The sequence below is a fragment of the Acipenser ruthenus genome, chromosome 25 (assembly GCF_902713425.1).
Source record: "Acipenser ruthenus chromosome 25, fAciRut3.2 maternal haplotype, whole genome shotgun sequence".
NCBI classification, from domain to species: Eukaryota; Metazoa; Chordata; class Actinopteri; order Acipenseriformes; family Acipenseridae; genus Acipenser; species Acipenser ruthenus.
The window spans coordinates 16,354,445-16,379,123 of NC_081213.1; the positions used below are offsets into that span (position 1 = coordinate 16,354,445).

Below are 24,679 nucleotides of genomic sequence, written 5' to 3' on the forward strand. Positions count from 1 at the left end.
GGTGAGTGCTTTAACCCTTTGCGGTCCATTGTCGGACCTGGTCCAACATTGCAATTATGCCTATCAGGTCCATTGTCGGACACTGTCCGACATCATTATAGAAACACAAAAAACGGGTTTTAGTCATTTTTTCTCCGGAAAAAGCCGAGAAAACCATTCAATGGCCGAGTGGGAACGACAGGAGCCGAGACAAGTCGAAAAAAAATTTTTTTTTTTAAAAAAGGCGTATCTCGTGAATAGTCATACATGGCCCTGGTATCAGATAACGGGGCGGTCATAAGTAAACAAGCTGGCTGATAGTGCGTCAGCGCACAGAGAACACGGACATTTGCAGAGCTTTTTTGAGATGTTATAGTAATAAAATATTGACTTGGATCGCATTATTGAGGAGTTTGGTGATAAAACAAGTGATCAGGAGGTGATTGATCGGTATGTATGACTATTATTATTATTATTATTATTATTATTATTATTATTATTTATTTCTTACATAGGTGAAAGCTATAGCGAACGAAAGGGTGGGGCGGGGCTGGAGATGCCTAGTGAGTGCTTTGTTGTTATGCAGGGCCTTTTAAACCCGTTTTGACTGTGAAAAAAAAATACTTTTAAACAGCGCGTCTAAAATTAACTGCGCGTGTGAAAATAAATTAGACCTGGCGTGCCTGACGCGCATTTAATAAATGGACCGCAAACGGTTAAGCACTATAGTTTCCCATCCTAATTCATGGAGTCAGCATTTTTTCAAGTTTGACAGACCAATAAATACAAAGTCAAAAGTTTATTTTTTTAAGTCATTTGTGGTCAACTATACAATCTCAAAACAATGTTTGGAACCTGTGTAAAATAAAAAATGTAATTACATTTTTTTAAGCAGTTGTTTTTTTAACTTCCAGAAAGTCTTACCAGCTTCTCCAGTGTGCCGTTCAAGACTTAACTTTTCCTTGATACGTAAATCTCTTCATAGACCATGTAGAGTTCCATTTATCAGATCACAAGACATTTAAAAAGGCTTGGGGGTAGAGGGAGCAGTTGAGTCTGCATGCTTCGTAACTGAAATGCTATCCACTGGGGGCTCGGTTCAAACACATTTTACTTGTCATCTCATCCAGGCAACCAGAAGTAAAGACTAGTGAATTAAGCCAAGGTATCCCCCAGCCACAACTCCACCTAGGACAAAATACAACCAAACAGCACTCTAGAGACCTGGCACGTCAGCATAAATATTAAGAGACAACATCAAAATCACATACAATGACAAACACCAGTATAAAAGAATGGTATCTACAAACAATCCTGCAGTGCTTTGAGGAAAAAACTATTATCGAGTTAGTTACATTTTAGAAAAAAATATGTTAATTTTGAAACTATTTCTAAAGCTGTCAGCTGGTCTTTATCCCACACGTCAAACAGGAGCAGTTAACTCAGGAGCTTCAGAGTTTTTTTTTTCGACCCCTGCTTTTTTAAATTTTTTTTATTTCTTCTCAAAAGGAAACAGATTCTTTTGTTCACCCCTCTTCTCCCGTTTGCTTTTTCTCACAATTCCTCCCTCTTCTTCTGGGGCCTGTCTGTTCTGGGGCCAGAAACAGGCCAGGTCAGGGGCAGTGGATTGAGAGCCGGGACCCTCCTCATCAGAGGAGAACCCTCCCCCTTCTGCTGTGCCTGTGGGGACCTTGGCTTCATTCTGAAACACAAACAGGTGTGCGCTGGTAATCAATCAGGCTGCATCCCCTCCTGGACATCCCAGAGCAGAGGTCCTTAAAGCTGTGCACGTGGACAACCATGCCAGCAACACCAGCTAACCTAATACTGATGTAGGGGGACCCTACCCTACAATCTACAACTCTGTACTCTCAGTCTCTGCTTTGAAAATGATCGTGCCCTACACAACTGATTCATGTTTTAAAATGCTACACTACAGCATGTGCCATGTTTACACAAAAGGGACGTATTTTGAGAGCCTGGTTATATCCTGTTGTTAAAGATTAGTTTTACAGCCACAGACTAAATCATTGCCTCTGAAACTACCAATAACCCTCTCACTGTGTTGTGAAAATAACCCGAACATCTTTACCTGGGACTGCAGCTCTTCAAGTAAAGAACAGGACTGTCAGAATATTGGCATTCATTTACTTGGGTACCCATTAGTACTGAATTGCTTTCAGGATTAATCAAACTAGCAGTGCTTTGAAACATGGTCAGTGAATTGTGTAGTTTTAAATGAAACTCTGCTTGCTTCTTAGAGCAGTATATTTTTTGTTGTAGTTTCCTTTCAGAATTGTTTTATGGCTACGTAACAACAGCCAGGCCTGACTGATGAAATGTCACTATGTGCAACCAGACAGAGGCCACATATACAACCCTGGAAGTCCATTAGTAGATAGTAAACTTGCCTGATTTCCATATCGCTGCTTCAACCGCTCTTTTATCAGCAATCCCTTCACCAGCAGCGTCCAGTTTGCCAGGACTCGCTTCTCACGTTTCTGATGAAGTGAAAGTAACCAAAGTAATTACACTGGAACACGTATTCAATGTAAATGAAGAGTGTGAGACAATATAGCCAAAACAAGGAAACTACAGTATATAGTGATGTATCCTATATTCTGATCAAACTTGCATGTTACAACTGAAGTTGCCTCACAGTATATTCCTGTATAATAGTATTATCAGTCAGTTGCAGGCACTGCTGTATTCCATTACATAGGATTGGATAGCATGCCTTGGTCCCAACTCACTTCAGCAGTCTTAACTTCAATCAAATGAGTGACCTGTACAAGTATCTAGCAGCATATCGATAGTGTATTTAAAACATTTTCTTATAACGAATTAAAATGAAGAACTTAAACAATTCCCAGCACAATAATGTTAACCAATGTTAATAAAGGTATTTAGCTAATTAATTTTAATCAGTTAGCACTCCTTTAAGTTTGTGTTTAATTAATGTCTTTACTTGTTTAGAACATTCTAAGATGTAATTCACAGATCCTGAAACTAAAGTGTTACCAAATCATTTTGCTGACACATGGAAAGCACAGTATGTTGTTTTTCCTGTGGGGTGGAGCACAGCTTCCAGTTTAATTGTATAACCTTGTACCTCTTTTTCTTTCCTCTCCATCTCTGCTTGCTCATTCTCCCAGGCGGCCAGTAGAACCTCTTTGTACTCCTCACACACGACATAGCCTTCAATACTGCAGAGACGCAAGCAGGATAAAATCAGCTTTAAATCGAAAAACGAATGACTGCATACTCTGCTTCTAAACCAGCTGGGCCTAAACCCAGTTTAGATTAGTTATGATCTGTACCACACTACATAAACAAAGTGCACCGTCAACAAGGCCTGCTTCTGGTAAAGTTGAAGAACTTCTATAGAAGCCAGGAAAGGAAGGAATGACTATTTTAATAAATGGATTGGATTGTGGAAAGTGAAAGGAGAGCCTTACACAGGGTGTGAGAATCCACAGTGGAAATCGAAGCCAGTCACCGCCGGGGCACAGTCAATACCCAGCTTGCGAGCCACTTTGTGGAGGTTGGAGACTTGCATTCGAACACAGCCAATGGGCAACATGCAGGGCTTGAAGAGATACACGTTCCCATACTCGTTCCGGGGAACCTGCCAACACACCGCCGCACATTCACAATGAACATCGAAGTGTTACAGAACCTTGCAGCGTTTAAAAGAAACACAGCACTTTACCAATTACATCGCAGTAATTATAGCTATTCCTGATTGTTTTTAACATTTTTTTATTCACACATAAGCAAATCAACTCGGGAATTACCTTTAGTTTTTTTACACAGGAACTTTCTAAACATTGCAGTGGTGCATCTAGATCACGCTCCCTCCTAAAACAATGCTCATGCTCTGATTAAAATGAGTAATGTATTTGTGTTACAGAAAACCAGCACTGTTGAAGGGAGCAAAATCTGGATATACCTTATAAAGAAACTCCCTTTCTCCTGATGAATGTAAATGTTTGGAAATGCATTCCTCCATTTTATTTATGACCCAGAAGAGTGATTTTTTTTTTTTTTTTTTTTTTTGATAGATCTGCATCAGGTGCATCAGGATATGATCTTCACTTTTAGTTGCAACATCAGCCACAATGTCTTCATTATATAAATAATATAAATCCAATATGTGTCTGCATGACAATAAGCAGGGATGGAACTAAGACCATTCCAGGTTTTATTATGAGCTTGAGTAGCTACAGTGTACAGGTAACAAGCTCAGGTGTGTCTTATTAAACTCAGTAAAACCAGGAATGGATCAAACTCCTATGCAATGGGAGTCTTATTTCCATCAGTGATAATTCGGAAGCTGCTTGAGTGAGGGGCCTGAAGGTTGTCTGGTGTTACTGGGGCTCATGTTAGGTATGGCAGTCCAAGGTGAGTGCTAATGAGGGTGTGTGAAAATAGATTACCTTCCCGTCCACCGCCACGGGGGGCTGGTACTCCTCTGTCTGCCAGGATCCGAATAGCGGCAGGTCGTCTTTATCACGGCTCTCCGTATCCACCAGGCGGGCCTTGCGGGAACGATTCGAAAACCCTTTCACCATCTCGAGAGTGTGAGAGCGACAGCGAGGGGGAGAGAAAGAGCGAGAAAGAGAAAGAGAAAAAAAAGGATATTGAACTATCTGGGTGATGTTGACTTTCTAAATAATATCAACAAATAATTACAGAAACCTGTAAAGTGATCGTAGCTAACAAACATAATTCTTCCTTTTTATATAAGCCTCAAAAGACCAGTTTTGAAAGAAACATGTTATACGTTTGTATTTTTATTTTAAAACAGGATATCTGGTACTACACTAAATAAATCTGTTTGATATCAATGCTTGGAGGATGAATTTCTCTCCACCCGTTCAATGGCTTCTGCCCAGTCATTAACCAATCAGCTGCTTCCCCTATTGACGGACATGCTTTCAGCCAGTAACATGGCCCAAGAAGTGCAAGTATAACATAGTTCCTTTAAAAAAAAGCAGAGAGAAGTGAAACTTCCTATAACCTAAAGTAGAACCAGATATCATGTTTTAAAAAGAAAATAGAAGTAGTTCATAATAATAAAATAAAAATAAAAAATACACCATACCAGGTTTCTTTCAAAACTGGACATTTGAGACCTATGTAGCTAAATGTAAAATTGTTAAGATTTATGGAATTATTTAGTTTGCTACAATTACTTTAAGGAACTACTGGAAGGTGTTTTATGAAATGGTTGGTTACTGAAGAGCTGCAGTACCTTGTATGGCACCTCTCCCAGTCTCACTACCCTGGCCTCTTTCAGCCACGTGTCCCGAGAATGCAAAGTGTGCACACAGTCCCTGGAATGGAACACAGGGGCATATATCACAGCGGCTTTCATTTATTACATGGGTGCAGAGAATTCAAACGTGTCCATGTCTTTACATGAATCAGTATCCTAGGAATACTTACAGATGTGCTAACTGTTGGGATCCATGGCATTAAAGTTATAGGTTTGCAGCACAGAAATGCTACAAACAGTGCATCCAATAAATATGGCAATTCCGGTGTAATTTCTTTAACTTTCTGAAATGTTTTTCTTTAACTTTTCTTAAGCTTTAACACATTGAGAAGATACCCCCGTACACGTATTAGTTAAAGTCCTAGTCATGCGATCAGTGAATCTTTTCTGGCAAGATGCTTCTCAAAGCTCTTTTCCGGTAAGATGCTTTTTGAAGCTCTTTTCGGGTAAGATGCTTCTCAAAGCTCTTTTCCGGTAAGATGCTTCTCAAAGCTCTTTTCCGGGAAGATGCTTCTCTAAGCTCTTTTCCTGTAAGATGTTTCTCTAAGCTCTTTTCGGGTAAGATGCTTCTCAAAACTCTTTTCCGGTAAGATGCTTCCCAAAGCTCTTTTCCGGTAAGATGCTTCTCAAAGCTCTTTTCCGGTAAGATGCTTCTCAAAGCTCTTTTCCGGTAAGATGCTTCTCAAAGCTCTTTTCCGGTAAGATGTTTCTCTAAGCTCTTTTCCTGTAAGATGTTTCTCTAAGCTCTTTTCCTGTAAGATGTTTCTCTAAGCTCTTTTCGGGTAAGATGCTTCTCAAAACTCTTTTCCGGTAAGATGCTTCTCAAAGCTCTTTTTGGGTAAGATGCTTCTCAAAGCTCTTTTCCGGTAAGATGCTTCTCCAAGTAGAAGCCACGTCTACAACAGCAAAGACCCAGCATGCATGAGGAAACACTGTTTGTTAGTGTATGCTAGGCTTCCATGTCAGGTCATTGTTTTCTATGCCCCGAGGGAGTCCCCAGTGTACCTGGAATAGACGGCCTCCCCTCTGCAGTAGCCCAGGGTGGCGGCGGTTGGTGGGTAGAGGGCTTCGTATTTCAGGAGATGCCTATTCAGCACATACAGCGGGTGGTTCTTGTACTCAGAAATGGAAGTTGGTAGTGGCTGGTCCAGGAGTTGGGCATGAAGCTAAGAAACATATAAACAGAGGTCAAAATACAGATTGTATAAGGATCTACCTACCAAAGTCACTACACGCACTACAGCACAATTAGAACTGGGCACAGTCTAGGATTGGACAGGCATGGAGACTAAACTGCTCCCTCCCTCACGTCTCTCCAGGGCAGGCAGGCTTCAAGCTTCCCATTGTCATTACTCACATGTTCTCCTTGTATTTTTTCCTTGTTTTCCTTATATTTGTTTAATTGATGCTTAATTGTTTTTTTTGTTTTTTTAAAATCAATTTCTTACTTGTTATGCTGCATTATAATCCAGTGGCTCACAAATGTTCATCCTGACTGAGGATCTCCATAGAAATCTGACATTTTCTTATCACTATTAATCACCCCCTTTAGCATACTGTTTACACAGGGATTGGAAATGAAGACCAATACAGTACGATAGAGCTGACATCAAGCTGATAAAGGTTACATCGGAAAAATAATGGCAAGCACCTAACAGAAGCATTTGTGTAAATAAATTGATTCCCCCAGCCTGGGGAAAGTTGCTTTGTCAGGTTCCTTGAAACGTTCTCACTGTTTTGAAGCCACTGCTACAATCCACAACTCTAAACAGATTATCTTTGGTGACCTATTTAACCCTTTGCGGTCCTATGTTGGAACACGTCCGACATTACAATTTTCTCTTTCCGGTCCAATGTCGGACCCTGTCCGACATCATCAAAAAGACGTAAAAAACAGGTCTCTAGTCGTTTTTTCTTCGGAAAAAGCCGAGAAAACCATTCAATGGCCGAGTGAGACTGATAGGAGCCGAGAGAAGCCGAAAAAAAAGGGGAGGATCTGAGCAATGGATCGCATTATTGAGGAGTTTGGTGATAAAACAAGTGATCAGGAGATGATTTATCGGTATGCACGACTATGAAGAGGTATGTGTAAAAATACAGCGAACAAGGGGTGAGGCGGGGCTGGAGATGCAGTACTGAGTGTCCTGTTGATATGCAGTGCCTTTTAAACCTGTTTTACTGTGAAAAAAAATACTTTTAAACAGTGCGTCTAAAATAAACTGTGCGTGTGAAAATAAATTGGACCTCACATGCCTGAGACGCGCTGAATAAATGGACCGCAAAGGGTTAAGATATCAATATTGTAAAGAACAAAGAAAAGGCATCAGCCCATCATGGAGCTCCTCACCTCCAGATCTTCCTTCTTCTCCCTCTCATTGACCGGACTCCGATAGCACTCCAATGTCTCCTCCCACCACTCAACATCTACTCTGTGTTTCCTGGTGGACGTCATCCACGCCGGGTCGTAGCGCCTTGTAATGTCCTTAACGAAGCCATCATCATCAATGCCCACAATGTAGGCAATCGGTTTGGTGGCGGATTTATAGCACTGTTGCGGCTGGTTTACCGTAGGTCGCACGCAATCCACGCAAACCCATTTTCCTACTCGACCGAGGTAGACCTCCAGCCACTGGTCCGTACCCCTGGAAGACACCTCGCCAACCACTTTCACGTCTCCGTCATCATCACTTAGCACCTCAGCTCCCTTTTGCGAGGCTCTCTTGTCCTTTGGTGGTTTGTCAGTCTCTTTTTCTCTCTTAACAGACTTCTTTTTCCGAGGCCCAGACTTCTGCCCTTTGCCCTTACGTGTGCAGCTTTTTCCTCCTTCTGAGAAATCCGTGTCAGTGGAAAGCTCAAACTCGGAGTCACTGCTGTTTTCGTTCCCACTCTCCTCTTTATACGAGACTTTGGAGGCCACTGTCCTGCGCCGGGCATTCTTGGGTCTCTGCACTCCTTCCTTCGCTGCTCTCTGTTGGTTGTTGCCATCACTGCCCGCCTCCTCTGAAGACTTGTGTTTCTTTGCCCCCTTGCCAGACCTGCCCTGCCCGCTGGCTGCTCGCTTGGCTCCTTGGCCCTTCTCTGAGGCCCCATCACTTTCCTCATCAGATGAGGTTTCCTCAACCCCCTTCGCCCTGCCTTTCTTCTGAACTGGACACTTTTTTTTGGCTTGCTTGGTCTTCCGGGAAGAACCAGGACTGTCCCGCGAAGCGCGGCTGGAAGTTCTTGACTTGCTCTGAAATATGAAACTAGTTAAGCTCAATGATACTGCTAAAGAGGTTTAACAGAATAAATTATTACAAATCTTGCAGGTCAGGGAATTCCATTCACTTAAGTTACAGTTTTGAAAGCAGCAACTGATATAATAAACATGTATTTTCATTAAAAAAAACAAAAATGGAATCTGGCAACACAGGTGGCTTACTTTCAGGTAGCCTTACACTATTAGCCCGTCCCACCTGGAGAGTGAAATTATCCCCAATTATCCTTCAATGCCTCTTCATATCATTAACCAGCCAGCTGCTTGCCCTAATGACTGACATACTTTTGCTTTGAAGACACTGCTTCAAATGATCTAGAAGTCTAACTGAAAGTAAGCCAGGCAAACTGATAACTGCACATACGAGATCTACATAGCTAATGGAACTGCATGATTGATAACATTTTAAGGAATATTTTAACTGATTGCAAAAGCTGAGCCTACCAACTCTCCGATGTAAACCATCTGTTGTTTATTTCATATATGTATACATTAAGGATAATGTGAATATTTTCCTTTAATTTCCCTACCTCTCAATAGCATAACATAATTCTCACAAATTTATTCACAAAAGTGACTTGTGAATAAATTTACTAAAAATCCACTTTCCTACAGTAGGGTTTGAAAACAAGCCCCTTAGAATACGTATTCTTTACATTCAATAAATAAGAATTGCTCACAGAATGTCCCCCGAGGTCAAAGTTTAAAATCATACATCCAGAGCTGCAGACATACAGATCCTGTACACAGCATACCTTAGTTGGGGGTCCTTTCAGAGAAATGGGTTGAAGAGACAGCACCAGACGGCAAAATAACTGTAAAGCCCTGAGAATTATTAAGAAAAGCTAAAAAAAGAAAAAACAGACGTTTATCATTTATGACATACCTTGTTTATGTCACAAATGGTCTTTTTGAAATCCCTCTAATAAAATATCTTCATCTAAGTAAAAATTTAGATCAAAGTTTACTTCCATCTTAAAATATTTTGTATTTTGTGAATATCAACATTTTGTAAACAGCGTTTGTTTTAAATGATACACAGTACACTTAGCAACAGAATGGATTAGGTGATGGAAATGTAGCTGCAGGCGTGGTATAAAGGGTGATACCTACATGTGTCATTTCTTCATGGTCTCTGTATAAAGGGTGATACCTACGTGTGTCATTTCTTCATGGTCTCTGTATAAAGGGTGATACCTACGTGTGTCATTTCTTCATGGTCTCTGTATAAAGGGTGATACCTACGTGTGTCATTTCTTCATGGTCTCTGTATAAAGGGTGATACCTACGTGTGTCATTTCTTCATGGTCTCTGTATAAAGGGTGATACCTACGTGTGTCATTTCTTCATGGTCTCTGTATAAAGGGTGATACCTATGTGTGTCATTTCTTCATGGTCTCTGTATAAAGGGTGATACCTACGTGTGTCATTTCTTCATGGTCTCTGTATAAAGGGTGATACCTATGTGTGTCATTTCTTCATGGTCTCTGTATAAAGGGTGATACCTACGTGTGTCATTTCTTCATGGTCTCTGTATAAAGGGTGATAACTACGTGTGTCATTTCTTCATGGTCTCTGTATGAAGGGTGATACCTACATGTGTCATTTCTTCATGGTCTCTGTATAAAGGGTGATAACTACGTGTGTCATTTCTTCATGGTCTCTGTATAAAGGGTGATACCTACGTGTGTCATTTCTTCATGGTCTCTGTATAAAGGGTGATAACTACGTGTGTCATTTCTTCATGGTCTCTGTATAAAGGGTGATAACTACGTGTGTCATTTCTTCATGGTCTCTGTATAAAGGGTGATACCTACGTGTGTCATTTCTTCATGGTCTCTGTATAAAGGGTGATACCTACGTGTGTCATTTCTTCATGGTCTCTGTATAAAGGGTGATACCTACGTGTGTCATTTCTTCATGGTCTCTGTATAAAGGGTGATACCTACGTGTGTCATTTCTTCATGGTCTCTGTATAAAGTGAGATACCTACGTGTGTCATTTCTTCATGGTCTCTGTATAAAGGGTGATACCTACGAGTGTCATTTCTTCATGGTCTCTGTATAAAGTGAGATACCTACGTGTGTCATTTCTTCATGGTCTCTGTATAAAGGGTGATACCTACGTGTGTCATTTCTTCATGGTCTCTGTATAAAGGGTGATACCTACGTGTGTCATTTCTTCATGGTCTCTGGCAGCAAAAGTCCCAAACCTCCTCTCCAGAGCTGACACCCGGCTCTCGTTCTCGTCATAGGATAACTCCGGGTTCAGGACAAAGGCTGACATAAACCTGGACAGACAACGCAGACCTACTGTGTATCAAGCGGTTACCGATTTATCAGATAGCTGACATGACTGTATGAACCAGTTACTTTAAAACCAACAACGCTTTGAAGTTCACACAGATCCTGGGTATGTCTGTTTGGGATCATTTTGAACTTTGTGTGTCCAGTACTGATAATGTAGCTTTCTGACAATCAAGGTCAGAAGTCACAAGTCCATCCTACGACCTAAGCTGAAGGTATTGGGAAAGACACATCATTGCAGTGGTAAGTGCTTGATCCAGGAATGAGCCCTAAATTGCACTCTTCATCTCCCAGCAAAAACGTCATACATAGGTTGTCTTGAAACTAACTGAGTTCCAAATCAAAGAGCTTCTCCAGGTTTATTGCTTACCACTTGATGAGATTTGACAGGTACATGACGTCTGCGTGCTCCGGGGTAACTTTGGTGAACTGCTCTGGTATTATAGACAGGGCTATAGCTTGGAGATCTGGTTCACTGCACATCCTGTTCCGAAAGAAACCGTTGGCTAACAAGCAGAGCAGGTGCACCTGTAAATAATAAAAAAAAATAAAAATAAAAAAGAGAAATTACTCAAACTGTAACTAAAAAGAGCACAGTAAGCCCTCCACACACCAGATGTGTAGCGAGCGAAGCAAGCTAATTTCCTTCACTGAAGGAGTCACGCCAAACGTGACAATAACTCCTTGTCTGAAGCCATTTCCACATGAAAGACACTCCCAGTGACTGGGTTAAGCGAGCAAAAAAATCTATTTGTAAATTCGCTTGCTTCAGGCAACAGCCAATGTGACTGGGCCCATTGACATCAATATATCCATCACACGTCCGGTGTGAGGAAGGCTTTAGGGTAAACATTATACAAGATACGTAGAAGTCACTTAGTATATCTGTACTGTATTACAAATGAGGAGATTTCTAGAATTGTTTTGAGGTGGAAAACACTGCAAAGACTTCTAATTCAATCAGTGTCCTCTTTTAACACAACCCCCAAATCCTATAACATCACTGACTCAGTTTCATTCAGGGTTACATTATGACTGTACCTTATGGGTGTCTACAACCACATCCTTGTTGAAACGGTTCATCATCCTTCGCAGGTAGGTCTCAAATTCAGCTTTCCTCTTTTCCCTGTCAGTGAGAATGCAGCTTCATTAAGATCAGAGAGTCTGCTTTCAAACTCTGTAAAGAAACTGACAACTAAATAACATTTACTAACCACAACTGCTGCACATCCCAGATAAAAAAGAACAACCCTAAAAACAAAAACAGCAGCCTCGGCATCTACATTACACCAACAAAGCGCTCAGCAAACGGTTCTGCAGCTTTGCAGCATACAACAGTACAGTAGAGCTTTTTGCACGTGGGAGGCAGGTTTGGTGCTCTACACACTGAGGGTTATATATTTAATAAATGCATCATTCATATTGCTGGTACAGAAGCAGACCAGTGTTCTACTCATTAACACTATGTACATATCATCTTTGCTTTTGTGCGTTCCATATAATGTTTAGACGAGTGATAATGCTTCTTGTATTGTGACTTTAGTGAATCCCTAGTAGGGTGTAAAATACAACACATACAACACAGTGTATGAAAACTTTGCTTGGATCTACAATCATTGAACCAATCTTCTCTGTTGAATAATAAACTAACGTTGCTGAAGAGGTTGATCATGGCGGATAAACCGTTAGGGCGGATATGTGACGGGTGGATACGCGACGGAGTACTGGATATTGGGAATACAATTGAATCTCACGTGACAAGCAATAGCTTTGCATTCAGCCATCAATGGCTTGCACATTAATTGAATCCTGAATGCACTACTTGCATATGATACATTTATATATATATTTTTTTTTTACCTCCTCTGTCTCTTCTTGGCTTGCTGTGGTGTTTCAATTTCTATCTCGACTGGCTGACAGGGCAGGACGGGCTTGGGAAGGCTGGAGGTGGCTGACCCGAACGATACCGGCTCATTGAGTTCTGAGAAGCAGGACATGAAGCTCTTGTTAGTTTGACTGCAGGGAGCCTCCATGGATCAAGGCCAGAGTTCTGGAACCTGAAGATCCTCAAAACATTGCGAAAGCAGGCAATTCCATGAGGTCAACTCAATGCGAGAGAAAAAAAAAATATCTCAAAGTCAGTTCTCTAAGTGTCCTGTAATATAACCTTGAGAAAAACGCCTGCAAAATGAATTCAAATGTCAAACGTACTATTTTAAGTTCTTATGAAAACTTTTGAGCAGAACCAAACTGTGTGGTCCAGTGTCAAAAGAAAAGGGCTTGTAACCTGGAGGTCCCCGGTTCAAATCCCACCTCAGCCACTGACTCATTGTGTGACCCTGAGCAAGTCACTTAACCTCCTTGTGCTCCGTCTTTCGGGTGAGACGTAATTGTAAGTGACTCTGCAGCTGATGCATAGTTCACACACCCTAGTCTCTGTAAGTCGCCTTGGATAAAGGCGTCTGCTAAATAAACAAATAATAAACTACGGAATTCAGGTTATATTTTTGCTGAATTTTACATTTTTTTGCATTCATAAATTTTGTATTAATGAACCGTTCCTTGACTGCAGTACAATAAGCCAGCCATTGTCCAGAAGAATCTAATTAATATCAAACTTTAATCAATTTATTAAGATAGTCTTCAAATAATAAACCTTAGTGTATAGGGCTCAACGATCGCAGCTGCACTAAGAAATTAATTTTCAAAGTGACAAGGTTTCAGGATTTTCACGATCTTCACGAGGCCTCCAATTCCTTTACCTTCCACATCCTCCCACTCCTCCTCATCACTGTCCTCCTCCGAGCTCTCCTTCTTCACACTGCCGGCCAGCCTGTCCTTCAAGGTGCTGTGCAGGTTTACAAACAAAATCAAAAAGAGCACAATGACATGACAACTTGCCCACCAAAAAAGCTTTATTAAAAGGACCATGCATATTCAACATTATTAGTTAATAAACCAAAGAGAAAGTCATGGCCTTGAGAAGACACTTGAAAACATTGGTCTTCAGCTTTAAGAGGTTTCTATAGTTTGGCTCAACCACTGTAGCTGTTCTTCTGCTGCAATCTCCCCTTTAGTTCAGAGGCATTGCATTAGTACCGCGTCAATGCAGAAGGGATGTAGAAGTTCAATATAAAATGTTATTACACAGTTGAAGTCTCCAGCCAAAATCTTTGACATCTAAAGCTGAGGGAAAACAATGGCACTTTGTGGCTTGGAACTTGGTTTCAGGCCACTGCATGGCACACCAGGGGAGACTTGGGGTTTGATACAGCAAATATGCCTCAAACTAGGTCTCCCAGTCTCCTTGAACCAGGTTTCAAGCCACTGTTCCTGAAAACGTGGTTTTGCGTTCCCTCAGCTTTAGGGTTAGAAACTCACAGTAGCCCTGCACCCAGCCCTGGATTTCAGAACTCGCTTGTTCAGGTATATTACTGAAATGACAAGGTGCCAGCAATCAGGCCCCTGCTAAATGTGAACAGATTGCGCTTCTCACAACATGAATGAGTCCTCTAGGTTTACTATTAGGAGTTATTTATACAGTTACAAGGAAGGGACACATTATTTAACCAAGGTTTGATTGCACAAACTCCTATAACTAATACTGAGGGGCTTTTGAAAACCAATGACTGGGTGCAGGACTAGCATGTGTTTTAAAACCCTGAAATTGTGTTTTTGAAGTTATGGATGAAATACAAGATATTATTGGCAAAGACCCAAGGCTTACCTCATAGTGTCCTTGTTGTCATGGTCCTCTATTTTAATTTCAGTTGGCTCCTCCTTCGGTTCATGTTTGATGCTCTTCTGTTTTGAAGCCCCATCTGCTGTCGCTGGAACTTTGAAGTCTGGCTTCTTTTTCTTTCCTCTTGGAACCTTAGAAGAATTCACTGCAGAGACTAGCCTGTCAGCACAGGCACCTTCTAAATTGATCAAAAGGCAACAAGTCAGCTCTTACCTACCACACACAGTTAAATCAGATCCATGGGATAGGTCATACAGTACACTGCCCTCCAACATGTATTAAAACAAATGACTAAACCTCTCTCGTTAGTCCACAAAATAATCCCATCCACACTGTAATATCCATGTGTGGCGGGGTTACCAGTGTGAAACGCTGTGTGCTGCTCTCTCTTCTGGTTGGAACTGTAACCTCAAACACCTGCAAACACAAACTGCAGCCTGTCATTGCTGTTCAACTTGTGCAGTCATGTTTGCAGCGTACGTAAACTACTGACAACACTGTTTTTATAGGGTCTGAAGAGGGTATGTGGGACACATTGAAAGTCTCAGTAGTGGCAGATATGACACAATATGCAGGCTAGAGCGAAAGACCGTACTACTGTACCAAACTTTTAATGTAAATTTTCAATCCCAAATTCTGCCTCTATTAAACTATTAAACAAATTAATTGAATACTGGTATAAACGTGACGTTTGCATTTACTTCATATATATATATATATATATATATATATATATATATATATATATATATATATATATATATATATATATATATAATGAGGTAAATGCAAAAGTCACGTTTATACCAGTATATATATATATATATATATATATATATATATATATATATATATATATATATATATATATAACTACTGTAATGACAATTTTCATTATACTCACCCAATAGTTTTTTACTGCCAGGTGTTTTCGGTTTCCTCTGTGTCGTCCCCTTTGTGACTCGCTTTGCTTTCTTAGTTTCTGTTACTGCACAGGCATCTACCGACCCTTTTCTCTTGGCCATTCTGACTTCTCACTACCTCTGCAACTATTTCAACAGCATCAAAACAGAGTCTGAAAAAAACACTGCATGCACTGAAGTTGTATAACTACTTGAATTCTGCAGGAAGTCACGGTGCACGAGCCTTCTTTCATAACACTGTCGCTTCCATTTGTGGTACTCATGTATCCTGTTATTTTTGATAGACGACTTTCAGAACATCACGTGACAGCTACTTCCGGTAAATACGTCAGGCATAATTGGATCAAACTAATGACAGGCTAACCTCGAGATCCATGTACCAAATTTAATTCATGGTTGCCAAAGTTGGAAAAGGATATTCGACAGGGCACACAAAGAAATGGGTAACTCATAAATAAGCAATGAGTGTAGGAAGACTTTATCACTCAAGAATTGAGTTACACACGAAGAACAATTTTCCTTTGATTTAGCATTATACCGCATTATTTAGCAGTATATTAATGAATAGCGAGTAAACTCATCATCCTTGAGATACTGACGTAACCGCGATTTAACAGAGGACATGTCATTACTCCAGACGGGTCGTTTTTAACAGGTGTTCTTTATACACGCGGGTTTGACTCTAATTATACAGAGGAGAAAGGAGGGGACGCCTGTGTTTCAACTTACCACAAAACCATTTGCAGAGGGTGCTTCTGCTGTGTCACAACTTTAAGGGTTAATTACCTGAGACGATTCTGCAATATTTCAAAATCTACACAAGGAAATGTGTCCGTTTTCTTTTCAATGAAGAATCACAGCTGGCTTGAAGTAAAATAAGTTATTACTTGTAAAATACACCAGGGGGAGCCATAGACAAGGTTTTGGTTTGACCTGCAGCTCTGTTATTAAACCTGTGAGAAGGGGCTACTCTTAAATTAGATCCATGTTGATGTTTCAAATTTCATTCCATTATTTAGTTTTTTGGTTCTAGTTTAGTTATATTTTAAAACGAGTAGCTATTAAGACTGGAGTATTGAAGATATGGCCCATAGTTTGCTACTTTTTATGATGTTTGTATTAATAACTAATTAGTCTCTTGATCTAGTGCAGGTGGGGTCAAAAGATTTGTCACCTATAAACAGTCAGCAGGGTCACAATTTTGTGGGCCTAACTCATAGATTGTCCTAGCAAGCGCAGGTTAGAACTGTCATATAACACAACCCAAGCCCAGGTTGGCAGTGTGGAGTAGTGGTTAGGGCTCTGGACTCTTGACCAGAGGGTCATGGGTTCAATCCCCAGTGGGGACACTGCTGCTGTACCCTTGAGCAAGGTACTTTACCTAGATTGCTCCAGTAAAAACCCAACTGTATAAATGGGTAATTGTATGTAAAAATAATGTGATATCTTGTAAGTCGCCCTGGATAAGGGCGTCTGCTAAGAAATAAATTATTTATTTATTATTTATTGATATTAACATTAAGATATGTATCACATTTTTGCATATTTACTTCCAAATCTTATCTGAGATAAACAGCATTAAATTCACGTTTAGTCTTGGCATGGTTAAGGAATTGGTGCCCCTTTTTAACCCCAGGTCAGGAATTTCTCTTTTTCCTTTTCCATCCTCCCCTTCGCCACCTTTCCAATGCCATCTCCCTCCAGCACTGACTTAGAGGTCTATAAAGGTGCTCCAGTCAGAGGAACACAAACCGGAAAAAACCCTTTACTGAGTCAAATGCAGATTTAAGCATTAGAAACTGATGGAAAAGAGTACATTGACTCAGAGTCCACTTATAAGTTTTAGATCATTGTTTAATAATATGTTTAAAAATTATTTTTTTACTGATACACTTTGAGCTAGAATCATGAAGTAAAATAGAACTTGAATGTGGAGGGGGTGGAGTGCAGCTTGTATGTGTTAATAAAAGCACAGTGTGCGCATTAACTTACCTACAGTACTGATAACATACAGAGAAATCGCTGATAATGACCTATTGCACATGTGAGTATGTAGGAGCAGCCCTACTGGTCCATATGAATGGCATGATATTCCTTGGTAATGTTCCTTCTAAAGGGCTGTCAGTTGTGCCCCACTGTTCATATAGCAGCTCTGTGTTCTTGAGGGATGTTGTTCACTCTGAATATCGCAGTCTCAAGTCCAGCAGCTCTGTGTTCCTGAGGGATACTGTTCACTCTCTGAATATCACAGTCTCAAGTCCAGCAGCTCTGTGTTCTTGAGGGATGCTGTTCACTCTCTGAATATCGCAGCCTCAAGTCCAGCAGCTCTGTGTTCCTGAGGGATGCTGTTCACTCTCTGAATATCGCAGTCTCAAGTCCAGCAGCTCTGTGTTCTTGAAGGATGCTGTTCACTCTCTGAATATCGCAGCCTCAAGTTCAGCAGCTCTGTGTTCCTGAGGGATGCTGTTCACTCTCTGAATATCGCAGTCTCAAGTCCAGCAGCTCTGTGTTCCTAAGGGATACTGTTCACTCTCTGAATATCACAGTCTCAAGTCCAGCAGCTCTGTGTTCTTGAGGGATGCTGTTCACTCTCTGAATATCAGTCTCAAATTCAGCAGCAGTGCATTGGGAGGAGGTCATTCTCACATGCTGATGAATAATGAAATCTGATAACCTTGATCAAATAATAAATACCCACATGGCTGATCTCCTCTACCTTTGCTAACTGCCTTATTTAAAAAAAGAATGAACAAAATCACATTCTACACTGATTATTGGAACAGGTAAACATCTGCTTACAAATTATACTGATTTATTATAATTTTTTTTTTTTTTTTTGCTTAAGAGAGCACAATTGCACAGTGATTAATCAATGTTTATTTAGAGTATAATGGATTTAGGTGGGCAACCCTTTTTTAGTTTGTAAAATTTGAGGTATTCAAAATGAATTCATAACATAACAACCAGGCACTGCTCTCCCATTGTTTTCCCATGAAGGCCAGACGTTCTGTTATAGCTCAATAACAAATAAACCTTGTCTGAGATGACACTAATTATAACGACACCTGTTCTAAAAGCATTGCTTACTGGTGAAATGCTTCCCAGAGACGCTTGAGCCCTGCTCTCAGAAAACTCTCAGTGGACTGCAATGACTATTTTAAACAGAGATACATTAATAAATAACTAAAGAAATAAAAAAAGTGTAGTATAACAGTGATAATGGCATTGCTGTGACATGTTCCTCGGTAATGATGGAACTCCCTCGAGTTCCATTATTATCTTCCTCTATTAACACACTAGGTATTGCAGCTAAAGGAAATGACTGCCAAGACTCCTTATTAGTTTATAGGTTTTATTTTCCACATAAACTCAGTTACAATATATACATAACAGTGCGTTGCTATTATATAAATCAAACCAAAACAAATGAAAAATACTATATATGTATGACCTAATTCTTTGATGAGCTCATTGGTTCATTTTCGTCAGCAGTTGTCAATTGCTCACTTTCTTATCTGAAAATCAATTAAATTGTTTATACTAACGTGGTTTAATTGCTAAGAGGTGGGATAACAATGACACTCGGCAATGACAGTAACTAAATAAAACAACTCAAACGTGGTGAATCACTGTTCAAATAATGCAACACTGATTGTACCTAATGGCACTCAAACAGTGGATTATCTCACACATACACACACATTATATATATATATATATATATATATATATATATATATATATATATATATATATATATATAGATTCATAGGTAGTGAATGATAACGCAAGGACATCTTTTAAAATTTAACATGTATAGACTTTCTACAAACAACCTTTAAAATGTGTTAAAACTATGTGTTGAATAAATACATATATTCATATAAACAAACATTAATATCCTTTTATATTAACATACATTTCATTCTTGGCAGGTACATACATATACAGGCATTTCATGGACTGACAGTCAATATTAATATATAAATTATATATATATATATATATATATATTTTCATACAGGCATTTTTACGTTGTGACTAATGTATCATTTTGTTGTATAGCACTCAGATACCTAACTTAAATCAGTTGCAGACTGTGCCATCAATGCTTTATCTAAACGTCCTAGTTACTGATCCACATAATAAAAAAGAACTTCCACACATCCTTTTTGGAGTTGCATGCAAACCAGAGAACAGTAATTCTGCTGATATAATGATATTATATGCAAGCTAAATAAACAAATAGTATAGTACACATTTATAAAATCATGCTGATATTAATTCCCAGCAAGAGGCAAGGCTTTTCAAAGAGACTTCATTCAAATGCTGCCTTAAGAGGAACAGTACTGTAACTTTTGGACTGTATTCAAGAAGCAATGAAGTGGCTTGCTATACACTACCTTCACTGCTGCTTTATGAACACAGTCGTTCTCATTATAATGAAGATATGGAGCATGAACTGGGACCTTGCCAGCCTTGTGTTTTGGACGGTAGAGTAAGTACTCGAGTGAGACCATTAATATTGCTTGTATAAGATCAAGTATATTGTTATTATATTTTTTAAATACATATTTGTAAAATGCCATAGAGTTTATAAACAGTGTTACGTTACATATGTTTTTCCAAGACATCAGAAATACATGTATTTAAGTAAAGACACACAACTTAATAAGCAACATTATTTACAGACAAGCATGTAATACACAGATGAAAAAACAGTCAATAAGAAACAATATGAAACAAGCACTGTGTTGGAAACCAATTGAGTTGATAACTTTATATAAAAATAATGTGATGTATGAAATATTTAATGAACATGTAAATATACAATATGAGCTGGTTTTTTAGCACTAATCTTGGACTACCTAATGTTATCTCAGGTAAGGTAGTCCTTATAAAAGTTTCACAGTATTTTTGCACAGTATTTTGCAGTTCCCATGCTTTTCCCAGGGTTACACTCAGCATTTACCATGCTTTACCATACCTCACTAATCGTTACAATGCTTACCTATACTTTGCCATGCTTTCACTATGCTTTTGCTATGGGAAACTTTTGTAAGGGAGTCCAAGATTAATGCTAATCAGGGGCTGTGAAACCAGCCATGTATAACTATGGATAAAACAATGTTGTTTCCTGCATTTATCTCTAAACAAAAAGTATAATTTAGTTTATTATTATATTTTAGATGTACTTGTTACTCTTTTGACAAACATTTAGACCATCAATGTCTTCATACAATTACCGGTATAAAGTTTGCTCTCAGAACATTGAGTTGCTGTTGTATGTAGTGCATAATCAAAGTCATTGCACTGACCTTCACATATTAGACTGGCCACTGAGATACCTCAAGGTCACTCAGATGTATACTTGTGTCTAATTTTCACTGCGAACATTTTTAACCTCATCACCTTGTGTGTTTAGCAAGACAGTACCATAAAGGCTATGTTTCCATGGCTAAAACAACTTCCCACATTTATAACAGAAAAGGCTTAAAACTAGTTAACACACACTTGATCCAGTCTGAACATGCTATCTTGCGAGTTCCCATCACCATCCTTTCCAAACACAAAGCCATGCCATGTCCCAGTCAGACTGACACCACGTGTATTAGTAAATCCACTCTATATGAAAAACTATATACAAGGGGCTTGCTGAGTGGTGTGAATAGCTGCCAGTTTCAATATATAACAGTAACGTGAATGCAAAGAAATCCTTCATGCTGAAAAAGCAACATCTGCTTGTGCTTTGGATTGGACTGGGTTTCCTTCTGGCAGTCTCTGGAGAATCCAGCTGCTGAGCTCTTGGAGAACGGAGCTGGCCGTGTCGGGGAGTTCATGGTGCAGAGCGTGGTAAGCGCCGTCATACACCTGCAATACACAAACACACACGCGCTAGACCCACAGTGTGTTAACGCATCACTGACGCTGCGAAATGGGCAGCACTCACACACATCACAGAAAGCAGTGTGGGGGCAGTACTTTATCATGAGGCTGTACAAAGCACTGATGAGGCCGCACTTTGAATTGTGTGTTCGATTCTGGTTACCACAGTTCCAAAGGGAGTACCCTGGAGAGTCAGACTGTAACCAGAGTAAAGTGTTTCAGTCTTTTTAGCACTTTGAAGGTGTTTTAGTGTAATGCGTGGCTGCCAGTTTACTATGGTACTGATAGAGGTTAACTTCACCAGCTTTAGGAAAGAGAGCTATTCAGACAGCTGTTGGTATTCATACAGTATTAAAGCTTTGTTATACTTACCCCCGTTATTTACCTGGAAATGGGTACATCTTTTCCTTTATAAAACACTGACAGACCCAGGATATTTGATATACATAACAAAATAAAAATAAAGTGCCTTGAATATAGTGCATGTAAATCTTTTATAGGCGATATCAGTACGTTTTATACATTGTGCTTTCATGAGCTACTGATGCGGGTTTGGAGAATAGAAATACTGTTCATGCTCACTGTGGGAGTTTGATAGTGCCAGCCAACGGTGTGTGTATAACTGTAGCTGACATTACAATTGAAAAAGAGTAATGCAAGTTAAATGGATTAACGGATGACAAATAAGGAACATCTGGTTTGTTTCCTACTAGCAAGGGGCTGCAATTCTCATCTCTGCCAGTAGATGGCAGACTCATTGACAGAATCATGCAAAATATATCTTAAGGTGGTTTGCTGCAGTCAATGAAATCCATGCCTGCGTCTCTTTGATACTTCATTTACATTTTAAAGAGGCATATTTTGTGTGGATCCCCTCTGGGAATATTCTCAAACTGTGTAATATCTATTTAAACCTTTAACCTGTCTGGTTACAGACTACACAACACGGGTATTCACCTACCATGGTTGCTTGTGATTTCAGATTACCTTAGCAACACTATGCAAATGTGAGTAAAAGCACATTTAGGTCATTCATGCATCGTGTGCTTTAAGCATTGTACTTAATGCTGTGTGGCTTTTTGAAGTGTAGAGGCTCTCAGCTCAAGTGATCCAGTTGTTGCAAACACAGAACACTTTCCAATGACAGAACAGCAATAATACGCAGTAACACTGCATTGACTGCTGAATAGACTGAGTCTCCTTTGTTCTATATGCAGTAGTTTATCTGTTTAGGAAACTGCAAAACCACCAGCAAATGTGTCTATAAAAGCTATATAAGGGTCTTATAGCACATCAACACTACAGGGTTCTTAGAACACTAACTGTTAGAACTTCTAGGTCCAACTGCATCTAGGTGCAATTGTAAGGGTTTATTTCACTTTTCTGTTACAGTTTAATTGCAGATCTCAATGGGTGGGTGTTCTGGTAAAATAGGAACGATCATTCTGTATCATTCCTGCTGCGCATAGTTCTCCAGTCAAGCCGTGCCTCTAAATAATTAACTCATGATCCTACCCAGAGCCACAGCTGACTGACTGGGATTTCATTCTAACATACTGACACGGAGGTCAGCCTGAAGTAGCCCCTGCACCCTTCGTTTCTATGCAAGGCACAGCATGCTTATTAACTTTTGTTTTATCAAGGACCGATATGAGATAATGTTATGTCTTAAGTGGTGACTGCTAGGGGAACACGAGACGTCTAAGATAATTCAACCAGTATGCACAAGCAATAAGCTAGCTGTATTGAAAAGGACCATGTGCAGGAGTTATACCGGGATGATGTCCACCAAGATCTGAGGGTGAAGCCTGCTTGATCAGTTATCCTATAGAGAACAGGCTTTTTCCTTTTACCTTCAGTGCTTTGTCCTGACTCTGTGTTTTTTCGTACATCAGCTGGGAGCCGCTGATATCACAGAGTTTGTCTGCGTTTCCGTGGAGCAGCAGGAAAGGCCAGGAGATGTCAGGCAGGGCTTTCTCGATCTTGGCGGCAGCTCTCATTAACTGCATCCCAAAGGAGATGCGCATCCCTCCGTGGTAGTTCAGCTCATCGCTATCATACGCTTCCACCTGCAAAGAGACATTTGAAGATTACACTTTTCTTACTGTGTACCTGAAGTGAAATCACTGTACTTCAGAGACATGGAGAAACGCATGGCTGGTGAATAGATCTATACCTGAATCTGAAATTTTATCGCCAAATTACAACTGGCCAGTAGGGACGATTTGGCCTCCCTAACCAGCAATAGTAACAGAGCTAATGCAACACTGCAAATTTGCAAAGCCAAGACCCAAACCTGTGCTTGGCTGACTGTAAGACTCACTCTGCACACCACAAACTTGTGACTTTACCAGGTGAGCCACTCGGGACAGACTGTCAAAATCGAATTTACTGAATATAGAAACAGCAACGAAAAAAAAAAAAAAAACACAGGAATGAGCTAAAAGTCTGAATGCACTCTTCCCTGGTACAGTTTTTGTAAAAATGTCTCTATAGATGAAATCAGAAAAGGCTGAAAATTGCCATCATGTGATGTGAACAGCAACCCAGAATGAAACAGCTGATGACTGTGACCTACAGCAACAGTCTTTACAGAAGAGTATACAAAAAGAATTACCAAGTTTCATAAGCGATCGTCCAACAAGAATGCAAGACAGACAGATGGACGAAAAGACAGACAGACACGCCCCAGGTCCACAGAATCAGATACTCTCAATAACTTTCAGGTTTCATGACAACTGGATAAACGATTCTCTAGATATAAGCAGGCAAATAGGTGTGACATACAAAAAGGACTGATGTATCTACAGATAGACACTCCCTATATCCCCTGAATCTCATACTCTCAACAACGAATGCTCAATAATGTTAATACCGAGTAATGGAAGAATCTGTACATGGAGGAGTCTGTGACGTGGGGGATGATAAGAAACAGCTTCAGACTATATTACATGTCCTGGCGCATTGTTCTACACTGCCCAGCACAAGCAGGCCAAGGTGAGTCAGACTCCTTGTCTGCTGCTCAGTGCTCAACGCTGAAGGCTTCTCCTGCCCTTGGAGAATTCACTGTAGAGATGGAGAGCATCCTTCTTGCAGTTATTAATAGAGGCAGTGATGTCTGGTGAATAAAATGCCACTGTCCTTCATCTCTCATGAGTATTAAACACACAATATGGAAAAATGAAAACCAGGTCGCTTGAGGGTATTTGTTTCTGCATAATGTTACTGTATTTCGCACATGCCGTGCCTTCCAGAGATGAACGATTCGTTTCCTCTCACAACATTCAATCAGATAATCTATTACAC

General features: G+C 40.0%; 2 protein-coding genes across 3 annotated transcripts in view; both read right to left on the reverse strand.

Moving 5' to 3' along the window:
- Nucleotides 1-24,679, reverse strand: part of LOC131701484 (monoglyceride lipase-like) — a 79,442-nt gene that overhangs the window by 16,433 nt on the left and 38,330 nt on the right. Inside the window, exons 7-8 of one of the 2 annotated variants that reach the window (XR_009308820.1) lie at nucleotides 23,227-23,442; nucleotides 20,475-21,358 (exon numbers count right to left, since the gene is read on the reverse strand). Coding sequence is in view for 1 of the 2 variants with exons in the window: in XM_058999423.1 (XP_058855406.1) it covers nucleotides 21,206-21,358; nucleotides 23,227-23,442 (369 nt within the window). In the remaining variant the exon portion in view is untranslated. Of the gene's footprint in view, nucleotides 1-18,698; nucleotides 21,359-23,226; nucleotides 23,443-24,679 lie in introns of those variants that run through there. The other variant, XM_058999423.1, reaches the window with a different exon arrangement.
- On the reverse strand, nucleotides 764-15,842 carry LOC117414225 (DNA repair protein complementing XP-C cells-like). Its single transcript, XM_058999422.1, has 16 exons — nucleotides 15,469-15,842; nucleotides 14,550-14,742; nucleotides 13,585-13,670; nucleotides 12,683-12,803; nucleotides 11,864-11,948; nucleotides 11,193-11,350; nucleotides 10,686-10,806; nucleotides 9,272-9,361; nucleotides 7,608-8,492; nucleotides 6,266-6,426; nucleotides 5,237-5,318; nucleotides 4,419-4,553; nucleotides 3,438-3,607; nucleotides 3,092-3,185; nucleotides 2,391-2,480; nucleotides 764-1,681 (listed from the first exon to the last, which is right to left on the reverse strand). The coding sequence occupies exons 1-16, from the start codon at nucleotides 15,587-15,589 to the stop codon at nucleotides 1,472-1,474; spliced, it is 2,802 nt and encodes a 933-aa protein (XP_058855405.1). The 5' UTR covers nucleotides 15,590-15,842; the 3' UTR covers nucleotides 764-1,471.

What these genes read in the sequence shown, in the direction of transcription:
- LOC117414225 (XM_058999422.1), bottom strand. Translation starts at nt 15,589, where the DNA reads ATGGCCAAGAGAAAAGGGTCGGTAGATGCCTGTGCAGTAACAGAAACT. An exon ending in GCCAAGAAGAGACAGAGGAG is followed by an intron (nt 11,949 to 12,682) that starts GTAAAAAAAAAA and finishes TCTCACTGACAG; the next exon opens with GGAAAAGAGGAAAGCTGAAT. An exon ending in TGGAGAGGAAAGAAAAAGAG is followed by an intron (nt 2,481 to 3,091) that starts GTACAAGGTTAT and finishes TCACTTCATCAG; the next exon opens with AAACGTGAGAAGCGAGTCCT.